Below are 25431 nucleotides of genomic sequence, written 5' to 3'. Positions count from 1 at the left end.
GGTTCCACAGATAAATATTGTGAAAATAGCCGATCTCACAACGCCTCGCAGCTTGTAGATCAGCTATTTTCTTTCTAATATTATATGACAATTTGGACAATTTTGACCAGTTTTTATAGTATAGTTTGTTGATTACTTTTGATGCAGTAATGGTCTTTGAGATTCACAAGAATGTAAAGTGCATTATAAATAAAATGCATTATTATTATCATTTCATTTCTTTTCATTTTTTTTAAGGTATTAAATTGTCACTTTACTTTCATCTGGGGACCGCCCCACCCAAAAAAAATCATGTAGGGACCCCCCTGGGGGTCCCGACCCACATGTTGAGAACCACTGAACTAGGGTTTCAGGGTTGAACAAGTGGTTGAAGGCCCAATGAGTGATACAAAAGAACCACCACCACCAGAACTAAAAAAAATAGCAGGGGAGACATGTTTTCATTTTCTAGATCATTGGATCCAACCGGGGGCGCGCACACACACACACACACACACACATACACACACACACACACACACACACACACACACACACACACACACACACACACACACACACACACACACACACACACACACACACACACACACACACACACACACACACACACACACACACACACACACACACACACACACACATACATAAAACAATACGATTTCATGAATAAGATTTAAAACATGTTGCCCAAAACCATAAGAACTCACTTTCCAAACCATTTCTAAAAGAAACCCGTATCTAATTCGACTAAACAAATATGCCTTTTATTCTGTCTCCAAACTTGTCAATCCAGCACAACACACCATACATCTGTTATCCTACAAATCCCACATGTGTACCATAACCATGAAGTCAACTAATAGAGTTGTTGTTGTTGTTGTTTGGGGGGGGGGGGGCGACCTCAATCAATCCCTCAATCCCTTGCAGCTGGAAGGAATTGAGTAGGGGTTGGTTATTTATTAAATGTATGGAATAATAACACTACAACAGATTCAATAAAAATAATAATAATATTTCGGGTCTGTAATAGGTTTGTTTATGTTGGCATTGTTTTAAAACATTGGAGTAAAATAGACCAATATTTTGATTTACAAATGGGTTAACAAAATATACAGTACATTTTCCAAATCCAATTCACTTGGTTCATTTGGATGATTGAAAGCTGCATGTAAATTCCTTTATTTTTATTTTTTATTTTTTTTACCATTGAGCTAATAGAGCCGGCCTGCTTGCTCAGGGGATAAATTAAATCTTGACCATCAGGTCAAAATTCGTGTTAGATCCTGTGTCTAGGTGAGACATGACCTTTGACACTATCTAAATGTCTCAATAGAAGAGCAGGGAGGGAGACAAAATACAACCACCCCAGTTCTATGAGTTATATGGTTGCGAACGCAGCGGAAGGAGGCGCGCCGAAAAGTGGAGCTTACTATGACACCGTGCTCGGCTTGTGTATCTGTCTGTCTGTCTGTGTGTGTGTCTCTCTGTGTGCAGTATGTGTGCACTGCCTGTGTGCAGCCAAGTAAATGTCCAATTTAGACGTACCATACATCAAATGAAAGGTATTTGAAAACTGAACACACCTGTCAAGGTTGCGTTTAAGCCCGCCCCTTCCCCCGGAAGCCACGCCCCGGAGAAGGCTCTGGGGGTCTACGAACAAATACTTCGGCCCGGAAGTGGGTGAAACAGGCACTTCAAACACTTTGTTGAATTGTTCAAAAACATTCAAAGTTTTTTTTTTGTGAATTTGTATTTTTCTAAGATGCTCCTTTTAACGCAGAATTTCTTTGTGTTTTTTTTTTTTTTTGTTACTTTTTTTTAAATCATTTCGGTGGCACTTTACAATAATGACCCGTTATAAAGCATTTATAAACGTTTATAAGTAGTTTGTAGACTATTAACAAATCATTAACAACCTGTTTGTTGACATTCGTAAATGATTACTAAAACCTTTATAACTACAGTTACAAATCATTTGTAAAGTATTAGTGAGTAGTGAACTATTCATGAATAAGCCATTTATATACATCTGTAAAAGATTATTAAATCATTTGTAACTGATGTTACATAATATATACAAGCTATTGGTAGCTTGTTCATGTTTAACATATGCTTTGTTAAACATTCCTAAAGTATCTATAAATCCTTAGTACATGTTATTATGTGCCCTATAGTAAAGTGAAGACAGTTCATCATTTACAACTGTCTGTTAATGTGTTTGTTCATGTTTAACATGCTTTGTAAAACATTCCTAAAATATCTATAAATCCATTGTACATGTTATTATGTGCCCTACAGTAAAGTGAAGACAGTTCATCATTTATGACTGTCTGTTAATGTGGACTTTCTCCTTACCTGTTGCAAACTACCTGGCTTTCATGAATGCAGACACCAAACAATTACTAGAATTATCATTCATGTTAAGCAAATGATGCGTAAGACATTCGTAAAGAGTATGTAAACCATTTGTGGTGTTAGGGACCAAAAAAGTCACTACAAAGTACTACCAATCAACTCTAAATTGCCTGAAACGTACTCCTAACAGGTTTTTGGGGGGACGATTTTGGCCTCCACACTTAGTGATTATTTCGGATTTAACTTTCGTTTCGGTGGTGACCAACTTTCGTTTCGGTAGTTTGATTACAAAATGTAAGTTGTGTAAAAAATAATCTGACTATACTAAGTTGTTATTTGTTTGTTTAAGTCAGGCTATACTCTACTCAGAGTCATAAGTTTACAAAATGTACTAAAGTACAGTGAACGTCTGTGCGGTTTGTCTTCATCACTGAAAATAACGTACATGTAAACTGATGTCATGTGCAGTTGGGGTGAAGAAACACAACCATTTCACTCCTAATAATACCTATTTGATTTGACATCCTGACTTGCTGCTCTAGCTGAGGCTTGAACCTGTTACCTGCGGCTCACTAGTCAGTGACTCTATCCATTCACCTACAGCTGTTTCCTTGGAATCTGTGGTTCTGAAACCTTTTGTTGTCAACCCCCTAAATTGACATGTATTTGGGCAGTGGACCCCAATGTGAAAAGATGTAGTGTCAGGGCCCCCCATGAAAAATATTTATATTTATGCTGTAACACATTTTTTTTAAAGTTATTTGTCTTGTTTGTTGTTCAAGTCAAAGCACCAGGAAGGCTGTACTTGTCAGCCATCTGTTAGCTCAATGGGTTGAGACGCAGTATTCATGATCCAGAGGCCATGAGTTCAAATCCCATTGATGTCTTTCCTATGATTCTTTCCTTTGCAGACTGGCTTCCAGAAGATCAACTGAAAACTACCAGGAAGGCTGTATTTGTCATCCAACTGTTAGCTCAATGGGTTGAGACGCAGTATACATGATCCAGAGGCCATGAGTTCAAATCCCATTGATGTCTTTCCTATGATTCTTTCCTTTGCAGACTGGCTTCCAGAAGATCAACTGAAAACTACCAGGAAGGCTGTACTTGTCAGCCATCTGTTAGCTCAATGGGTTGAGACGCAGTATTCATGATCCAGAGGCCATGAGTTCAAATCCCATTGATGTCTTTCCTATGATTCTTTCCTTTGCAGACTGGCTTCCAGAAGATCAACTGAAAACTACCAGGAAGGCTGTACTTGTCAGCCATCTGTTAGCTCAATGGGTTGAGACGCAGTATACATGATCCAGAGGCCATGAGTTCAAATCCCACTGGTGTCTTTACTGTGATGCTTTCCTTTGCAGACTAACTTCTAGAAAAACAAGTTAAAACCACCAGGAAACCTGTAACTCTAAGCCAACAGCTTAGCTCAACTGGTAGAGCGTCTGTCCAATAACATGACTTGACTTGACTTGAGTGGGTTCGATTCCCACTCGAGTCAAGTGTCCCCGGTAACTTGAGGCAACGGATAAATTGACTGATATCCTTAGTGATGCTTCCCTTTGCAGACTAACTTCTAGAAAAACAAGTTAAAACCACCAGGAAACCTGTAACTCTCAGGCAACAGCTTAGCTCAACTGGTAGAGCGTCTGTCCAATAACATGACTTGACCTGACTTGAGTGGGTTCGATTCCCACTCCGAGTCATGTGTCCCCGGTAACTTGGGGCAACGGATAAATTGACTGATATTCTTTGTGATGCTTCCCTTTGCAGAATAACTTCTAGAAAAACAAGTTAAAACCACCAGGAAACCTGTAACTCTCAGCCAACAGCATAGCTCAACTGGTAGAGCGTCTGTCCAATAACATGACTTGACTTGACTTGAGTGGGTTCGATTCCCACTCGAGGCAAGTGTCCCCGGTAACTTGGAGCAGCGGATAAATTGACTGATATCCGTAGAATAACTTGTAGGAGTGTCCTGGTTCAAATCCAGTCACCACCTTAGTAACTGAAACCGAATCCCAGAGTAGGCGTAGGGGTAGGAGTAGGGCCCAGAGTAGGGGGAGGAGTAGGGCCCAGAGTAGGGCCCAGAGTAGGGGGAGGAGTAGGGCTCAGAGTAGGAGTAGGGGGAGGAGTAGGGGTAGAAATAGGGCCCAGAGTAGGGGGAGGAGTAGGGCCCAGAGTAGGGGGAGGAGTAGGGCTTGTAGATCTGCTATCCCTACTTCTCCCCCTACTCTGGGCCCTATTCCTACTCCTCCCCCTACTCCTACTCCTCCCCCCTACTCTGGGCCCTACTCCTACCCCGGGCCCTATTCCTACTCCTCCCCCTACTCTAGGCCCTACTCCTCCCCCTATTCCTACTCTACGTGGGTATGCGGTCCAACTAAGGTGGGACTCAGGGAGTTGGACGCCCCTGCCATGCACAGCCCCCAGTGAACATATCTCATATAGTTCACTGGTTATTTTACTCCATAGATGGTCACCATTTGGGAACACCCCCCTCTGGTGGACAAAATAAATCATTACACACACACATGCACACAATGCCTTTTATATTTATGTATGTATATGTATGTATATATATGTATATATATGTGTGTATGTATATATGTGTTTAAATAACTCTCTAGTTGAAGCAGTTTTTTAAGGGAGCAACAGATGGGCCAGTGCAATAGAGCATTTAATTTGCCTTTTATAACCACACAACTCAATAACAATACCTACTCTGGGCCCTTCTGGGACCTACTCCTACTCCCCGACTATATTCCCTCTTTACTCTACCCCTACTCTACTCTACTCACTACTCTACCTATCTCAGTAACTGAGACCGAATTGGCCAGATTGATTTCAGTTACTAAGGTGGTGACTGGATTTGAACCAGGACACTCCTAAAAGTTATTCTACGGATATCAGTCAATTTATCCGCTGCCCCAATTTACCGGGGACTTGACGTTAGTGGGAATCGAACCCAGGACCGCTCGGTACTGGGTTGTACTGGATTTGAACCAGCACACTCCTACAAGTTATTCTACGGATATCAGTCAATTTATCCGTTGCCCCAAGTCACCTGGGACACTTGACTCGAGTGGGAATCGAACCCACTCAAGTCAAGTCAAGTCATGTTATTGGACAGACGCTCTACCAGTCGAGCTATGCTGTTGGCTGAGAGTTACAGGTTTCCTGGTGGTTTTAACTTGTTTTCTAGAAGTTAGTCTGCAAAGGGAAGCATCACTAAGGATATCAGTCAATTTATCCGTTGCCCCAAGATACCGGGGACACTTGACTCAAGTGGGAATCGAACCCACTCAAGTCAAGTCAAGTCATGTTATTGGACAGACGCTCTACCAGTTGAGCTATGCTGTAGGCTGAGAGTTACAGGTTTCCTGGTGGTTTTAACTTGTTTTTCTAGAAGTTAGTCTGCAAAAGGAAGCATCACTAAGGATATCAGTCAATTTATCCGTTGCCCCAAGTTACCGGGGACACTTGACTCTAGTGGGAATCGAACCCACTCAAGTCAAGTCATGTTATTTGACAGACGCTCTACCAGTTGAGCTATGCTGTTGGCTGAGAGTTACAGGTTTCCTGGTGGTTTTAACTTGTTTTTCTAGAAGTTAGTCTGCAAAGGGAAGCATCACTAAGGATATCAGTCAATTTATCCGTTGCCCCAAGTTACCGGGGACACTTGACTCGAGTGGGAATCGAACCCACTCAAGTCAAGTCATGTTATTGGACAGACGCTCTACCAGTTGAGCTATGCTGTTGGCTGAGAGTTACAGGTTTTCTGGTGGTTTTAACTTGTTTTTCTAGAAGTTAGTCTGCAAAGGGAAGCATCACAGTAAAGACACCAGTGGGATTTGAACTCATGGCCTCTGGATCATGTATACTGCGTCTCAACCCATTGAGTTAACAGATGGCTGACAAGTACAGCCTTCCTGGTAGTTTTCAGTTTGTGGCGGTCCGCCCCCTGAGTTTATTTTCACGTCACGTTCATTCACTAGTTCCACTCCCCATTCACAAAACCGGCCAGCCTATCACCTCCCTTCTCTCTCCGCACGCTCTCCACCCCGCTCCCTTTGAAGTGCACACCAGGAAATCACCCCGCTGTCTCCGTCACTGTCTGTGTTTGTTTGTGTTAGCGTCTGGCTCACAACTGAAGAGGCTGCGTCCTTTCGGGTTTGTGTTGGTTTAAGCTAAAAAGAGTTTTAGCGTCCGAGCGTCGCGAGTACAGTCCGCGTCGGGAGGACCGTTGGATTCCGTTGGAACCGAGACAAACAAACAAAGTGGACGTCGGCGAGGCGAAAACAACGGCGGATCGGGACCGGCCATTAATCCAGGATTCCACGCCACGGTACCAAAGGTAAAGGGGAGCCTGGTTGCTGCTGGAGCTAAAGTGTTCTGTGGAGCCTATTAACAGGCGGAGCGCGGAGGTCGGGAGGAGTTCGAAAAGGGGTTATTTTTGGTTATTTTGAGCGTGAAACTGTTTGCTAAGCAGCATTTATTTTTGGATCTTTTGGATTAACTGTGCTAACTGTATTTTTGTGCGTGGAGGTGGAACTGAACTGAGAATAAAATCCTACAAGGTACTTTTGAGTTTACACAAGGACTGCACTGCGTGTTATTTTCTTTAATGTGAATTGTGTTGAAATTAAGTGTTGAATGTGGTCTTTTCCTCTTTGTGACGGTGTTGGTGTGTAAGTTAAAGGGTCATGTTGTACATGCAGGATGCATGACTGAGATAATATGTATCCTTGTGGTTGGTATTCACTCTAAACAAGTTGTCGGTTGTAAAGCCGGCTGGCACCCCAAGCAAATGTGAATGTGAAAATGTGAAAGAGTAAAACCGCTACAAGTTGATCTTCTGGAAGCCAGTCTGCAAAGGAAAGAATCATAGGAAAGACATCAATGGGATTTGAACTCATGGCCTCTGGATCATGAATACTGCGTCTCAACCCATTGAGCTAACAGATGGCTGACAAGTACAGCCTTCCTGGTAGTTTTCAGTTGATCTTCTGGAAGCCAGTCTGCAAAGGAAAGAATCATAGGAAAGACATCAATGGGATTTGAACTCATGGCCTCTGGATCATGAATACTGCGTCTCAACCCATTGAGCTAACAGATGGCTGACAAGTACAGCCTTCCTGGTAGTTTTCAGTTGATCTTCTGGAAGCCAGTCTGCAAAGGAAAGAATCATAGGAAAGACATCAATGGGATTTGAACTCATGGCCTCTGGATCATGTATACTGCGTCTCAACCCATTGAGCTAACAGTTGGATGACAAATACAGCCTTCCTGGTAGTTTTCAGTTGATCTTCTGGAAGCCAGTCTGCAAAGGAAAGAATCATAGGAAAGACATCAATGGGATTTGAACTCATGGCCTCTGGATCATGAATACTGCGTCTCAACCCATTGAGCTAACAGATGGCTGACAAGTACAGCCTTCCTGGTGCTTTGACTTGAACAACAAACAAGACAAATAACTTTTAGAAAATGTGTTACAGCATAAATATAAATATTTTTCATGGGGGGCCCTGACACTACATCTTTTCACATTGGGGTCCACTGCCCAAATACATGTCAATTTAGGGGGTTGACAACAAAAGGTTTCAGAACCACAGATTCCAAGGAAACAGCTGTAGGTGAATGGATAGAGTCACTGACTAGTGAGCCGCAGGTAACAGGTTCAAGCCTCAGCTAGAGCAGCAAGTCAGGATGTCAAATCAAATAGGTATTATTAGGAGTGAAATGGTTGTGTTTCTTCACCCCAACTGCACATGACATCAGTTTACATGTACGTTATTTTCAGTGATGAAGACAAACCGCACAGACGTTCACTGTACTTTAGTACATTTTGTAAACTTATGACTCTGAGTAGAGTATAGCCTGACTTAAACAAACAAATAACAACTTAGTATAGTCAGATTATTTTTTACACAACTTACATTTTGTAATCAAACTACCGAAACGAAAGTTGGTCACCACCGAAACGAAAGTTAAATCCGAAATAATCACTAAGTGTGGAGGCCAAAATCGTCCCCCCAAAAACCTGTTAGGAGTACGTTTCAGGCAATTTAGAGTTGATTGGTAGTACTTTGTAGTGACTTTTTTGGTCCCTAACACCACAAATGGTTTACATACTCTTTACGAATGTCTTACGCATCATTTGCTTAACATGAATGATAATTCTAGTAATTGTTTGGTGTCTGCATTCATGAAAGCCAGGTAGTTTGCAACAGGTAAGGAGAAAGTCCACATTAACAGACAGTCATAAATGATGAACTGTCTTCACTTTACTGTAGGGCACATAATAACATGTACAAAGGATTTATAGATATTTTAGGAATGTTTTACAAAGCATGTTAAACATGAACAAACACATTAACAGACAGTTGTAAATGATGAACTGTCTTCACTTTACTATAGGGCACATAATAACATGTACTAAGGATTTATAGATACTTTAGGAATGTTTAACAAAGCATATGTTAAACATGAACAAGCTACCAATAGCTTGTATATATTATGTAACATCAGTTACAAATGATTTAATAATCATTTACAGATGTATTATACATGGCTTATTCATGAATAGTTACTAATACCTTTATAGATGATTTGTAACCGTAGTTATAAAGGTTTTAGTAATCATTTACGAATGTCAATAAACAGGTTGTTAATGATTTGTTAATAGTCTACAAACTGCTTATAAACGTTTATAAATGCTTTAGAATGGGTCGTTACAAATGATTTAATAATCTTTTACAGATGTATATAAATGGCTTATTCATGAATAGTTCACTACTTACTAAGACTTTACAAATGATTTGTAACTGTAGTTATAAAGGTTTTAGTAATCATTTACGAATGTCAACAAACAGGTTGTTAATGATTTGTTAATAGTTTACAAACTACTTATAAACGTTTATAAATGCTTTATAACGGGTCATTATTGTAAAGTGCTACCATAATTTCTTTTCATTCATTTTTTTTTTTTTGGCGTTCGCTTCCCGCGCTCGCGCGTCTTACTTGTATTAACATTCTACCATACAGACTGGACAAAATTACATTTTATTCATCAAAGAAAAGTTACGCTGTGCCGCTTTAAATAAATCACCCGATCATAAAACTTGAAATGCTTACACAAATGTCTCATGTAGCCATACTACAATAGGCTCTATGCACAGCAGCCATATTATCACTTCCTTCACAGGTGTTACCGATGATACTAATGAAGGCTCTGTTCCATTTAATGTAGCACAGTGGTTTCCACGACCCCCATAACTCTGAGAGTGTACAAATGGAACCAAATGCACCCTTACGGGTCCATTTGGTTCCATTTGTACACTCTCAGAGTTACACACCTGTAAGGGGGCATTTGGATGCCCATGAGGGTCCCTGGACCCAAACTGTAGACCCACTGATGTAACAGAGTGTTTCCAGTGAGCCAACATGCACAATGTCATCACCCTGACTCTGTTTGACCAGAATGGAGTATCATCATTAGTATCATTGGTAACACCTGTGAATGACTTCATAATATGGCTGCTGTGAATAGAGCCTATTGTATTCGTTCTCTGAGCTTGTTTGATTTGTTCTTTTGAAATGAGATGTGATCATGTGACTGAAAAACAGCTGTCTGATGGAACCATGTGATGAGAGGACATGTCAGTCATTTGAGCATAATGGCATGGCGTTGAAGGGAGACGTTCTGGCCAGCAGAGGGCGCCAAAGGCCTGGAGTTACAACCTCCGTGTCCTTCACTGTTCCTTGTATGAGCTAGGTCCCTAGATTCTCGAATGGCGTCCAGATTTTGGGCATGTCTGTCTGTCTGTCTGTCTGTCTGTCTGTCTGTCTGTCTGTCTGTCTGTCTGTCTGTCTGTCTGTCTGTCTGTCTGTCTGTCTGTCTGTCTGTCTGTCTGTCTGTCTGTCTGTCTGACAGTCTATCTATCTATCTGTCTGTCTGTCTGTCTGTCTGTCTGTCTGACAGTCTATCTATCTATCTATCTATCTGTCTGTCTGTCTGTCTGTCTGTCTGTCTGTCTGTCTGTCTGTCTGACTGACAGTCTATCTATCCGTCTGTCTGTCTGTCTGACAGTCTATTTGTCTGTCTGTCTGTCTGTCTGTCTGTCTGTCTGTCTGTCTGTCTGTCTGTCTGTCTGTCTGTCTGTCTGTCTGTCTGTCTGTCTGTCTATCGATCCATCTATCCATCCATCTCCATATACAGTATGTGTGGGTGTGTGTGTGTGTGTGTGTGTGTGTGTGTGTGTGTGTGTGTGTGTGTGTGTGTGTGTGTGTGTGTGTGTGTGTGTGTGTGTGTGTGTGTGTGTGTGTGTGGCCAAAGCCAATCTACAAGCCCACTACTTCAATACTTCCAGCAAGTAGAAGTCAAATGTTATACTTTTATTCCATTACAATTATTTGAAAACTTTAGTTACTAGTTACTTTGTAGAGTTTGATTATTATTACAAAACATACATTAACCTATCAGCCCTATATACATTTTGGCCATTTGAAAATAGCCGATCTATAAGCTCACAATTGTGAGCTTGTAGATCTGCTATTTTCAAAAGATTTTTGAAAACGTGTGAAATGGGACATTCTGCCTAATGAGTACTTTCTACGTTTGCACTTTAAGTATATTTTGATACCAATACTTTTGTATTTTTACTTAAGTAAATGTTTTATTCCGTACCTTTACTTGTAACAGAGTATTTCTACATTGCAGTATTGATACTTTTACTTGAGCAAAGAAATGTGAGTACTTTTTTTCAACCACTGATAAATGTATTCATTCTATGGGTCCCAGGCCCAGCTCACAGTCTAATATACTCGATATGAAGAAGACATCTCTATAGGTTACTAATGGATCGTGGGATATTATGTCTTTACAATGTTGGTCTTGCTTTCTATTAAAGTGCTGAATGAGTCTCACAATTCCTTTAAAGGCACTTTCCCAAGATCTCTTCCTCTTTTTTTTTCTTTCCACAGCGCTATCCAACAGGAAAATCTATAAAACCGCCGCTTCAAAAAGTCCCAAACATGACCTGATATCTGGACTGCGTGGAATGAATTTTAACGACAGCGAGAGTACAGAGGGATTGAGTTATTTCATATCCCTTTAGTACAGTGACGAGGCCATAAGTCTCTGAGCTCCTTTGTGACGCGGGCCATGGAAGGTCAGTAGCAAAGCCTTTGGTCAACGACCCGAGCGGAAAGGTGGCCATTTTGGACCTGCCACCGAGTAGCAAAGTATGTTAAATGATATTTCCACATGACAAGCATGGAAGGTTCTATTCTAGTCTCTACTGCTGCCAGAATATTACGCGAACATTGGAAAACGTTTGCCTTTGCAGTGGTGTAAAGTAACTAAGTAGCCTACATGTACGCAAGTACTGTACTTACAAGTACAATTTTGAGGTACTGTACTTTTACTTTACTGGAGTATTTCCAATTTTCTATACTTTATACTTCTACTCCACTACATCTCAGAGACAAATGTTGTACTTACTCCACTACAATAATTTGAAAACTTTAGTTACTTGTTACTTTGTAGATTTTGATTATTATTACAAAACATACATTAACCACTTCAGCCCTATTTAAACTTTGGCTATTTGAAAATAGCCGATCTAGATCGGCTATTTTCAAAGTATTTTTTTTATACATTTTAGACATATGATAACTTGACATTCAGCACAATCTGGGAACCCATCGCCAAATAAAAAGGAAAAACAGCGCCCTCTGCTGTTTTTTACTCTTTCACTTGGCTCTGGGGGGAGCTAAATGGAGCACCCGTGCGCAAGGAAACCGGGGTTTTTGGTCTGCCCTCAGCGCTCCACTTCCGGTGGTGCGTTTTCATTCCCACTAACAAAAGTTCTACACGGAACACTAACATCATTTCTCCCAAAGAACATGGATCGTTTTGGTTATAAGCCCACTTGTTTCTATGATGAAAGAGCAAGTTAAAATGTGAATATCTTTCCGTGGTTTTGTCTGCTCCGAGGACGCTATTGTTAAATGAGTTTCGGTTTGTTTTCAGTGGGAAGCGAGAGCAGACAGTAAATCCCGCCCACTACATTTGAGTGGGTAAAGCGCAGCCTGCTTCCTGATCTGAAGGCACGCCCACTTGTAGGCCAGTGCGTACACGTTATGACGAACCCCCCCCCCCCCCCCCCCGACAGATTCAAGCAGAGAGCAGAATCTGTTCTTGAGAGATTACATTCAGCATAATGACTACTTTTACGTTTGGTACTACAAGTATATTTTGATGCCAATACCTTTTGCCAGTACTTTTACTCAAGTACATTTTGATTACCGTACTTTTACTTGTAACAGAGTGTTTCTACATTGCAGTATTGATACTTTTTCCACCACTGCACCTTTGGCAACAGGACTGAAGCCATGACTGCTTTCTAATCTAGAGACTGAAGTCTCTGAGTTTAGTGAGAACCGTCTGTCAGGGGGGTTAACGGAAAAGTCAGGCCCCAAAGTAAACACGGCCAGGCTTAATGCGATAATGTGACACGCAAATTAATCTTACATTTGGAGAACTAAAGTAATGGTAGAAGTACATCTTATCTTATGTTGAGCAACCAAGCATTGCAGTGCAGCCTTATCTGGGTCAAAATGCATCTCAGACAATTGCAATACGAGTTACTTATTTTGGCTACAAATTAATCATACAAAGATCCTCTGGTGGGACGTTTTTTTCTTTTTGTAAAGTACTTTCTACACTTTATGTCTTAATGAATAACCTATGCGGATTCCAGTTATATTTCATGCACTATAATGTGATACACTGAAATCCTGTGGTTTGGGTGGTGTAGGCTTACAAGATAACACATACGTTTAAACATACGTAGTAGTAGTACAGTATATAATAGAGAGAATGAGATAGAGTGAGAGACATACAGACAGACACACAGAGAAACAGCGAGAGAATCCAGAAGGAAAGCGCATAATAGAAAGAGAGAGAGAGAGAGAGAGAGAGAGAGAGAGAGAGAGAGAGAGAGAGAGAGAGAGAATGAGATGAAGATGATTTCAAATGTATTAATTTATTAAAATGTAAATATTATAAAGGTTACAAAAACAAACAAAGACATAATAAACAACCCAACGACACAAAATAGCAGCTATTATAATGTTTTCAGTATACAGGAATATAAGGAAAAAAAAGTTTACAAAATCACAAATTGAAATGTACATAAGAGTATTTACATGACATGATATTAAATAAACCACGAGAACATGGTTGAACTGAACTGAGGCATATCGGATTGCAGAACTCCTGACCGATCCACCTATGACACAGGAAGTTAATGCCTCGCGTCACCTTTTTATACTGTCACTTCCTGTGTAACCTTTGAGAGGAGATTTGTCCTTTTAGATTTACACTCTGACATTCCTACAAAGTGATTTGTGGACCACTTTTAAAGACTTGTGCCAATGATGTTTGTTTACTTAAACATCATTTCTACGAAGTCATACAGCGTAATGTTTGTCAATTAAACAAGTATTTTTGATGGTATATATTTCGCATTAACCATTCCACATAAAGGTTTTTGTTGGCAACTTTCCTAAACAATATTTTTATTTGCGTGTCTGCCCCAGACACACAAAATGATGTTGTAAATGTACCGGAAATTGGAATAGTACAGACAAAACGGAGCTATGAGAAGGGTCGCCACGAAGACTACTGAAACGAATGTTACACAGTGTGACTTGTAACAGTGTTACAATTTGGCAGAGAGTAGTCTTAAGGTCTTTACACACCGGGAGGACGTGACGAAGAAATGATACAAAAATGTCCAGCAAGCATTTCATCAAGACTGTTCATATAGTCGATGTCGCATTCATGCAGGTTGATGCCTTTATTTTTGCGGTGAAAAAATCGCCTTAATTTTCATCACCGTGTAACATCTGTGTGTCTGTGTGGATGCACTCATGACACAAAAAGTCATCCGGAAACATATATTTTAGGTTGAATTGACTGGTGTGTACGGACTTTCAGAACCAAGCAAGCAGGAAAGCATTGCTTCTGACAGTGTGATAAAAAAAACGGTCCCAGAAACGGTTTCAAATGTGATGGAACCGATTCTGGTTCCTCAATGTTGGATCCTGTTCCTCCGATTCCTCACACTTCCAGGTCCAAACCCTAGTTATTGCGTGGCCAGATGATAAGAGCTCTCTGCCTACTGAGACGTCTGGTGACCCGGTGACGTCTAAACTCAACGAAGGGGCTAAAACTGTGTGGAAACAATAAAATAATGTATAGCAGCATTGTAGAACCAATGCAAAGACTTCATATTGGGACGGCATAAGGACGGGTTTTCAAAATAGTGGTCGTAGGTTTTGTTAGTGCTGGTTTTCTCCACCGTTCAAACTCAGCAGGCAGAGATCTCTGACTGTCTGGCTGTGCGATACTAATATTAAATAAATGGATGGGAGTGAGAATGAGGTCTTGAATTATGAAGAGTAAAATCCTCATGTGTTATCTTGTCCATATTTTACACGCTCAGTTATAATACTGAGGGTTTTACTGTGTATGTCTATCAATGATTTAGCATTAGCAAGGGCTTAATTCTGTTGACGTTTGTGTAGTAATTTCCTGAGCTGAGTAAGCTCCAAATGTGCACTCCAGGTTTGCATCGGTCTAGGATTAACCACTTTCATATAAATACATCTTTTTTTTGTGCAAATTTTCTAAAATAGCAGATCCATAAGCTCTCAAAGCTCGCATAGCGATGTGATGCTTTGAGGGCTTGTAGATTTGCTATTTTTCAATGGGGCTTGAGTGGATCATGTCAGCCTAAAGAAGTAACTTACTACTGTTATACTTGTCATTTCAATATGGCCTCTGACATCCGAACGTCCAAATCAGAATTTGGTTTGGAAATGTACCTTAAAAGTTGTTTACCAACTGCCAAAAAAAGTCTAAACAGCGGAAATAACCTCTGGTTGTCTGGGAGGCACTGTACTGTATGTCTCTGCATATTATTTGACATTCTCTCTTTTTATGTACGTATATTTATTTATTTTTGGAAGTCTTAACAGAGATAGTGGAGAGACAGGAAATGGCGAGAGAGAGAGAGAAAGTTAGAGAATGACACACAGCAAATCGAACCAGTGACTCAGTGATCAAGGTATTTTAATCACTTGGCTTTTGTGACGTCTCTCTGCCTGTTCTGCTTGTAAACATCACGTTTGCCGGGGGTAGGCCTAGGGGTGAACAACTAATAATAACGACGCTTTGTGCGTCTAGACTATTCAGAATGAAATCTACACCGATTACTGGGAATAATCAGGGTATGGCAATAATTGTACTGAAACTTATCAGTACATGCATAGTATTAGTGTGATTAATCGGCTTACGTGTTTTACGCAAACATCAGGTTTCTCTTGTAAATACTTCCTATAAGAGGTGAAGTTCTTACGTGTGATGTGGGCTATTCAAACAAGAAATCTAACAAAGTGTACACATGCCCAAACTAGAAAGAGGTGCTCCACTGAGCGCAAATCTCCGCCAGGCCTACCCATGGTTGTGTAGCCTAATTTGTGAGGTGCAGGACCCGAGGAAGCTGTGGGGGTAAATAGCATTTCTACGACATACGGTTCAACTTTGCACATTTCTGGCACCCCTGTGGGCAGAAGTAAAAGCGATTTCGGAGGTGCGCTCTATAGAGGAACCTCAACATGCGATTCCAATTTGAGGTTGAATTGATGTTGCGATCATTATATATGGAGGGTTTCTTTCAGAGCCATTCAAGGAGAGTTAAGTCACCGCCGTCCATTTCTTCGGGCCAGGTCTTCTACATAGCCTTCTATTGGTGAATAGTGACAAAGCCCTAAACCGGAAGTTTACGGAATGCATTGGAGTCTATGGCCGTTTGTAACTATTTCCAGTTTACATGAACCACGTGACCGACACTGTTTCTGCCCCCTCAGTGGCGGAACTCTCTAATATAAGGCTCGCTCTGGTTTCTTTGTAAGAGGTAGGCCCCTGACAATGTTTTTGGAAGCCAATTACAGGCAAACAGTATGGAATATCAAAAAGCTGTTTGACACTCCTTGTCACATGCCTTCAGAGATTATGTGTACCTAATTTGGTGTAAAGTCACAGCAACAGTGACATTTGTCGCATTCGTGGCTATTAACACAGCTGTCGTAATTGGGGTTTATTTTATTGGTCTGTCTTAATTGGGGTTGGGGGCTTTACCCACTTTAAAATGTTGCCTTGTTGTACATGATCATTTCAATAACCGTGATTGGCATATTAATGTGCATGAAAACACACCTTCGAGCTAAATGTGACATTTGATTGTCAATACCAGTGGTTCTCAAAATGGATCCTTGAGGGGGTTCAGGCCCCCGGTTCAAATGGGGGTCTGTGGCTAAATACATATCCATTTGGGGTTCCTTGATATGAAAATGTTTGAGAACCACTGTCAGTAAGTCAGTTAAAGCTGCCTGGCGTGATTGAATACTGGAGGTTGTGTTGAAATGACAGTGCAATCGAGGTCACAAAAAAGGAAAAAAAAGAAAAACCAGAGGAAACGCCAACAAAGTTAACAAAAAATAAATATCGCTACTACTTACAAACTACAAATCGTTTAAATATCAAAACATGACCAGAGGCAACAGTAACCTCTAGGTTGTTTCTAAGTCAGCCAAAAATATTCCAGATCTATAAGACCTATACAATATTACAAGCGTGCCAGAAACATACTCGATAAATTCTGCTGTTATATACAAGAGTTGCTTTGCACGAAACCTAAAACATGTCTTACTGACCACACACGCAGCCCGCCAGGGGCTATAGTTCCCTCCAAAGTGGAGACCAAACCACCATGTCATATTTGACATGGCTCTTCTCATGCTAAAACTGTTAGCATAAGCTCTGGTACAGTTACACAACCCCCCACCCAATTTATACTTGGGGTAAAAATAGCCAATCTACAACTTCACAACGTACCGCACTGCAACACGTTGTGAGCTTGTAGATCCGCTATTTTCGGTGCATGACATCCGGCGCCCAACTAAGTATAAATTAGGCTTTAGTAACATAGAGGGGAAAGTAACGGGTACAGCTAACTTGGGAAAATTAGTTCAGCTACAGTACTGCTAGCTGAATCACTCCATGTTTACCATCACTGCAGCAGTTAGCTAATAGGGCAGCAATGGTAGCCCTGTTGGGTTATCTGGAGTAGGCTAAATTTCTCATCTTTACTCAAAATTCCTATATTGTATGTTGAACGAAAAAAAAAAAAAAAAAGTTACTCCAAATGCCGTAATGTCGTTTGTTTATTAACTAAACAAGCTACATTATCTTGGGACTCTAATCAAATCTCTTTGTATCCACAAAGAAATCTTGTGGGAGGTAAAGATTTAACAGACGACGTGACACGTAGATCATCATACAAACGACATGAGCCACAGTCACGTCTTTCAGCCACAGAACACCGTCTCTTGTGGCTCTGTCCATATTCAAGTATTTCCAGGAGACAGGGTTATTGTCACAGGTACCACACTGTCTTTTTCTTTTGTTGCATGGCTTCAGAGTTTCTGTATACTGTTTGGCCAAAATAAGGTATGAATTGTCATGTGCCTAAGACCTATGTTGAAAACATTATATCAATATCCTGAATTTCTTTGGTTTGCATAGACAGTGAAACTTTGGGACATTCTGTTGATCCAATCATATAGCGTGTCCTCACGCTATGTTCCTCCAGCCCCTAATTCCTATCTTCTCTGTCAGGTGATATGTTCATGCCGCTAAATCCCAGAAAGGCCATATTCCATAAAGTCAGTTTCCTTATACTTATATCTCCCAGTGGCCTTCTTATGCACAGAGGTTGGACAGATCTAGGAATTTTCTGGCATGGGTCCACCCCGTCCTCTTGCACGGCTACGGGGGTTCAGACAGTCCTGTGTGGAGCTAGTTTTCACACCATCACACCAGTAACACCTCCCTTAACTGGGGTACAGTCTGAAGACTTTGTAAATCCACTGAGAGTAGAACGCCACATTGACGAAGAGTGCAGGCTGCGACGAAGCACATTTGGTCCTTTGGATGCTGACACCGACGATGACTTTCCGCTCATGCTCCTGGCAAACCAGCGGCCCACCGTTGTCTTTCTGGAAGGAGACAGTAAACCACACATACATCACAGGGCTTTTGTACCATAAGCACGACTTTGTACTGAAAATGTCTGTTTCGCTGCCAAGGCCCTAATTAAAAACATCTACCGACTTTTTGGCTGTCAATAAAATGAGCGAAAATTTACATATTACAGAAATAAAAAAATGCCAACATCTGCAAATGATCTGGCATAATTCCTGTGCACTTATGTGTACGTTCGCGTCGCATGCCCTCTTGAGAGCGGAGGAGTATAGATGTCTTACGTCGCACACTCCTTCGCCCCTCTTGCCACCGGCACATACTCTGCTGTCCCCCGCAGCCCCTTTGAGTCGGGAACATATGTCGTTATTGACCATGGGCATCGTTACAGCCTTCAGAGACTCGTCGTGTCCTGTATCTAAAACCCAAGAGAAAAAAAACATTACGATGGTACAGTATAATTTGGGCAAGGTTTCAGCCCAATCAGAGCTCCAATGACTTCCATTATGAAATTATAGTTAAATGTTTTAAAATATATATATATAAAACATAGGTACTTCTGTGATCGGTTCAGCAGTTTGTGAGATTAGCTTCACACACACACACACACGCACACACGCACACCACACACGCACACACACACACACACACACACACACACACACACACACACACACACACACACACACGCACACACACACACACACACACACACACACGCACACACACACACACACTAATGTGACATAGCATAAGGGTTAAGAAAAGGCCATACTTTTGGTCTCCCCCCATCCGTACATGGTGCAGTTGGTTCCTTCAGTGATGCTGCACTCTTTTACTGGCAGGTGGATGTTGGAAGCACCTTCAGACACTGGGGCAGGCCTGTGGTAATGCAGGCATAAAACAGTGAAACAGGACGGAATGAATGAATTTAATAGTATCTACAAAAAAAGAATCAGGGTAGATGTTGAAATTAATAATAGACATCGAAAGCTTTATGAACCACTTGAACCCCAGCATCCGTATTGTAAGGAAAGCTTTTGCTGAAAAAAGCCGATCAACAAGCTCACAACGCGTCGCCTGTTGTGAGCTTGTTGATCTGCTATTTTCAGCGAAAGCTTTCCCCACAAATATCAGAACACTGAAAATGCACTAGAATGGAGGCCTGAGGGACTCTCCGGTCAGCCATACAGGGTTTAAGTGGTTAATCTAAAACAGTTCCGCTTCTATACCGTGATAATCACACTAGCATCGTTCTTGGTAAGCACACACCAAAAGCATTTTAGCCCGGATTTCTGAGGTCTTAAAGGAATCATGAGGAAATCTCTTGTCTTAACCAATTAAACCCTATATACTTTGTTGACTGGGGTCCCCCTGGGCTCTATAGTTGGTCCGCTCCTTTTTCCCCCCTCTACAGAAAATCTCTTGGGGCAAGGCAAAAATAGCTGAGCTACAAGCTCACAACCGAGCCTGCAGATCTGCTACATTCATCCGAATGTCCACCCCGGGATAGGGGCGTTTTTTAGAGCGCACGTCCCTAAAACCAGCTTGAGACTCTCGCAAACAATATCAGATTGATTCGATTTGAGCTCAGATGTAATCACACTCAGCGCTGCAATTATGCAACCATAAATATCAGAGGAAGGCAGTTTACTTACTTTGCCAGCTTAAGCAGAACCAGATTGGATCCCTCTGGACCGCAGATGAGACGGGAGATGAGTAGCCTTGGGTGGAGCGAGGACTCGTTGAGGTGACGGAGGCCCACCTGCACGCTGTAATCCTTCAGATCTGGAACGCTGCCCAGCAAAAGAGAAATCTTCATTTTTATAGTATTCTATCGTTGCTGTCGGGCGGAAACCTCCTATCTCCATATTCTAACTTTTTGTGTTTTTTTTGTGCTTGATCATCGTACAGCGTCACGCAAAAGCTAGCAGTGCGAAGCAACACATTTCGAACTTGTGGATCTGCTACTTCTGATGTTTTTTTTATTTGAACCCTGAAAACAGTTTTGGACTTATGAGGTTTCCACCCGACAGAGACGATGTACCATAGGTGTGGAATTGACAGACCCTTTATTTATTGCATGTTCGTCGTACAAGTGCAAACCGGTTAAAATGACAAATGGCGTTAAATCTGATTTACCCCCGAACAATAAGACTCATCGGCTTTGAATTAGCCAAACATGTTCACAGGAAACACACTTTTTGGCATCAAGCTCAGGCATTTCAGAGATATGTTGTTGTGAATTTCATATCCAACAGAATTAAATATTACATGTGGTGTGTTTAGTTCAGTGGAACAATCATTCCTTTTGGCAAACCTATGGGCAAACACAAAATTCCAAGGCCCACCGTGTAAATAAGTAATTTCATGCAAGTCCTGCACAAAGGCATACAAGAGGACGGCTGCACACCACTAGGCCTGTGGGAGAAAGTCCAATATCTGCCAAAATGGCCTTCAACCACTTGTGTTTTCTGTCCTAGAGAACACAGGTTCTGCCAGGGGGCGCCAAATATAGATATTTTATATACATATAAATAAATAGAATTTCAATGCCAGTTCAACCCCTTTCAACCTGGTGTCCCTATGTTGGGCATGTCATTACTGTCAAAACGTCAGTTTCAAGTTTTCCTAAATACATAATAGCCGAACTATACACGCTCTTTACTACTACAAGCGCCTTGTAGTGCCAGAAGTCAAAAGCCTGACGTCTCAACATTGTACAGAGGAACTGTGTCCCTGTAAAGCATCAGAACTGGCTGTTGGTTTATTTTCACACCGTACAATACTCCTTTCACCAGACTTTCAGCACAGCTGAACCAAAACACTGATACTGCTAGCACTTTGAGAGACAAATACGATCATGGTGTTTAAACACAACTGATAACTTCAGAGAAGTCTTCATTCAATGTTCTTTTGCAGATCTAGAAATACACAGTATAATTATGAAACGTTCACTGCTACAGAAATGTTTCAGATCTGGAGGCTTCCAAGTGAGGTATTCCATCTATCTCTCACCCGCTACTACAATAAACAGGATATATTCTGCACTTATAACAATATCAACAAAGTGACCAGAAAACAGCAATAGAACTGGGGTTCCTAAACTTTTTCAGCTCAAGATCCTAACAGAAATGTGGTGTCTCTCCAGAACCCAAACGTACAAAAATACATTATTAATGAATCACTTATATTAAGCCTGTGTCCACGACGCCATTTACCCCATGTTTGTGAAACACTTTACTAAGTAGAGGACACACGAGGACAGGGTAAATGGTATAGGTGAGTGAATGACAACTGGACAAGGTGAAGGATGCTGAGTTAAACAAAATTCCACAACCTGTATCTAAAACGACATTTGCTCATTGTTTCAGAGCTGTGATTTGCCCCATAGCAGCAAACACATGGCTGAAGCACGCCATCCTTCACGGTTAGTGATAGGAATGCAATGATAAAGGTGTCGTTTACTTTTCAACACGACTGGATTTGTAATCATGCAATATGTGGCAGAAGATCCATGTTGATTGTGGTGTTCTAGAGCAGTGGTTCTCAACCAGTGGTCGGGGGCTACCAGTGGTCCTTGAGGGGGTTCCAGGTGGTCCCCAGCTAAATGATGGAGAGTTGGTAACCAAATCGACCCTTATTAGGTAGATCTTTAACTCTTGAGAGCGTAAAATGAAACATTTCATTTTACGCTCTCAAGGGTTAAATTATTATTAAACATCTGCATCACTTAATTTACAAGAAGTCTACACAATTAGAGAATGTAGAAGAAATATTCAAAGTTTTGGGTCTGAGAGGCTAAATTTCATCAAGCGGTGGTCCGTGGCTCAAATGCCAAATATATAATGGACCTTGATACGAAAGGGGTTGAAAACCACTGTTCTAGAGGACAGAAATGTCTGATGTGTGAAACGAACAAGTTCTGAGTTGTCCTGAACGCAGCATCAAGTGGGCGAATGAGTGAGAGGTTGAATAAATGAATGAATGAATGAATGAATGAATTACCAGGAGGTGAAGCACTGTTGATCTGTCAACACCCAATTCTCTCTGATCAATGAGCCACCACACAAATGAGCATTCCTGGGAAGAAATATTGTACGTTCAATTCATCACATCGGTGTGTGTCATCATCATGCATCAACTCCAAGCATGCTCCATTTCTTTGAGCAAACCGCTAATGCCTAAAATCATGCTCCGTTGCGCGATGGCGTCACGTGCCGAAAATAGCCGACGGACAGAGCTTGTAGGTCTTTTAGGTATTTTGTAGGTATCTTGTTGAGTTGTTCCGATACCAATGCAGGTATCGGAAAAAGCTGCCGATACTGCCTAAGATGCATGGTATCGGTATCGGCGAGTATACCAGTCTATGTCACTCCGATACCACGTAATGAATCACATGATGGTTCATTTACAGTCATATTTTGTATTGCTTCAGTTGATGTTGTATGACTGTTTCATACTCTTACTGTATAATTTCACTAACTTGTAGCTGCACATTAACAGTTTTTAATGGATTTTTTATTTATTCCTACATCAGTGGTTCTCAAACCTTTAAATTTCAAGGACCCCCCATAACGGGTCCATTCGGTTCCATTTGTACACTCTCAGAGTTACAGACCTTTGGAACCCCCTCAAGGAACCCAGATGGTCCCTGGACCCCACTTTGAGAACCTCTGTCCTAGATTTGTTGAAATTACACACCGGTATCAGACCAGTACTCTGTATCGACCGTTACGCAAGTTATCGGAATCTGACGCCACCGTGCAACGGCGAATGTATCCGTCTTAACACTGACACACATGAAAGCGTAAAACATCTTACTCTCTCTGGATGCTGACGACCCAGCTGCCATCTGTGCCGTGGACTTCATGCCCGCCGACGATTCTGGTGTTTATGTGCACAAAGCACGAGATCTTGGTCGTGGTCGGAGCTACAAAGGAGTAGACATTGTGCATCGCGGGTCAGATATCGTGCAAGTGCATGTTTATAATATTCTAAAGAAAAAAGCCCAGTTCAAAATGAAAACATTCAAGTTTCGCCACGTAAATGAGAACAGGCATGTCATGTGAGGAAAAAGATGCGATTATGGCCGAAACAAAGATGGGAGATATGGTTGATTAAGGTCAGGTTGATGAAGGTTGATGAGGGACGTGATAAGAGGACACTTACTCCTTGGTTGTGGAGCCACTGTTGTGGAGCCACTGTCCAACGATTCACCTGATAAAAAAATAAAGTAAAAGCAAGGCTCAACATTAAGACCAGACCCAGCATTGACAGGACATCGTTTACTTGACAGACAAAACATTGACATACAAAGCCTGCAACCTCAATTGAAAACGACACCATCCCATCCCCTTAGAACATATCTCGCATCTGCATCGTTGTTGGAGGCTATATTGGTCGGTGGACCACAGCAAATAAAATTTGCTTCGAAACCCCAAAAACTTTACGGAGGACATGTTTCGCATTATGGGGAAATTATTGCGCAGCCACTCGAAAGAACCTCTTCGACGCGGGCCCGATTGAAACCAGAAAAAGAAAATGTTGGGTCAACAACAAACAATCATCTTCACTGTATGGATACTCAAATAAAAGGCGGGCGGATGAGGCCGGCATCTGTTTGGCGTTAGAGCGTGGTGCACTCTGAGCCAATCGGACAAAACCACGACTAACACATTACATAAGCCACCGGCAAAGTTGCATATAGAAAAATGTCAGCGAGCGCTCAGCATTTTTCCTGTCAGTCGTGGCTCTCGGTGCGCTGAAATGGCGGTCACGGTCAACGAAGGACGCCATAAGCAGAACCAGTCATCGCATGATTGACTGAAGCCATGGCAACGTCATAGTACAACACGCGGATACATACATCACTCATCTTCTGAGCGTCTGCTGAAAGAAATTGGTAGCAACTTGACTCTACACAACGTGTGCATACAGACACCAGTTACATCCCCATGGTGGGGAAGCTGTGACATGCACTGGTTAACCACTTAGCAGATCTACAAGCTCACAACGCCTCGCGCTGAGAGGCGTTGTGAGCTTGAAGATCTGCAATTTTCGGCAGAGGTTTGGTGTATAGGGAAAAAAAGAGAGAAGACCAAGTACTGAGCTAACGGTCAAGTTTACAAAGTATTGAGGGTTTAAGTGGTTAAAGGGGAAATCCACCCATTTTCAATATTTAACTATGTCATTAATATAGCATAAAGGAGTTGTGTGGAAATAAGAAAAAAGTTCCCCCCTTTCTGTGTTGCCTTGAAATGGAGGATTGATTGTGGGTTTAACATTGCAAATTACAACATGATGAGTCATCATGTTGTAATTTGCAATGTTAAACCCAACTTTTTTATTATTTCCACACAACTTCTTTATGCTATATTAATGACATAGTTAAATATTGAAAATGGGTGGATTTCCCCTTTAAATGTCTGAAAATACACATTAACACAAATCCAACATATTAATAGAAAAGATAAAGTCAACAAAAAACATGAATGAAAAATGAACAGAACACTATGTCAAACAAATCTATGAATCTATCTATGACATCTATGAATTAATCTACAACACCATTGTATACAATATGTAGTGAGGGTCCCTGCTTCATCTCTCTCTCTCTCAGCTAAAGGGAATGGCTAGCTATTCCCTGACATGTGCATGGTACACTGCTGGTCTGTGTGGGTATTATGCTGATGACAAGTGCGCTGACAGACACACACACCCAACATGGACAGGGTTAGGTCAGCTCACTCACAGTGCTTCAGCCTGCAGTAGTCCCAAGCCAAGCGGCTGTCTGGATTGGTGTAACACCACGGGCCATGTTTGTCCCGGTCGGGGTTTCGACAGTAGTTCTTCTCCAGCCCTACATGGGACACCGCAGAGTGAGAATCCTCACTGAAAGACACATAAATATACACGTTCTCATAATCCATCTGTTCTCTCACAGCGTGACGGGACCA

At 41.5% G+C, this 25431-nt stretch overlaps 1 protein-coding gene across 2 annotated transcripts in view; it reads right to left on the bottom strand.

The window, feature by feature from the left end:
• Positions 1-13396: 13396 nt before the first annotated feature.
• hgfa (hepatocyte growth factor a) overlaps positions 13397-25431 on the bottom strand; it is a 37395-nt gene continuing 25360 nt past the window's right edge. For both annotated transcript variants that reach the window (XM_084050053.1, XM_084050054.1), the window contains exons 11-18: positions 25227-25366; positions 23645-23692; positions 23297-23405; positions 22481-22555; positions 20131-20268; positions 19248-19354; positions 18757-18890; positions 13397-18489 (exon numbers count right to left, since the gene is read on the bottom strand). In XM_084050053.1, coding sequence (XP_083906179.1) covers positions 18325-18489; positions 18757-18890; positions 19248-19354; positions 20131-20268; positions 22481-22555; positions 23297-23405; positions 23645-23692; positions 25227-25366 — 916 coding nt within the window. In that variant the 3' untranslated portion in view covers positions 13397-18324. The remainder of the gene's footprint in view (positions 18490-18756; positions 18891-19247; positions 19355-20130; positions 20269-22480; positions 22556-23296; positions 23406-23644; positions 23693-25226; positions 25367-25431) is intronic.

Source organism: Gymnoscopelus microlampas (assembly GCF_963454915.1).
Source record: "Gymnoscopelus microlampas genome assembly, chromosome: 23".
Taxonomy (NCBI): Eukaryota; Metazoa; Chordata; class Actinopteri; order Myctophiformes; family Myctophidae; genus Gymnoscopelus; species Gymnoscopelus microlampas.
This window is presented reverse-complemented; position numbering and strand designations above follow the sequence as displayed.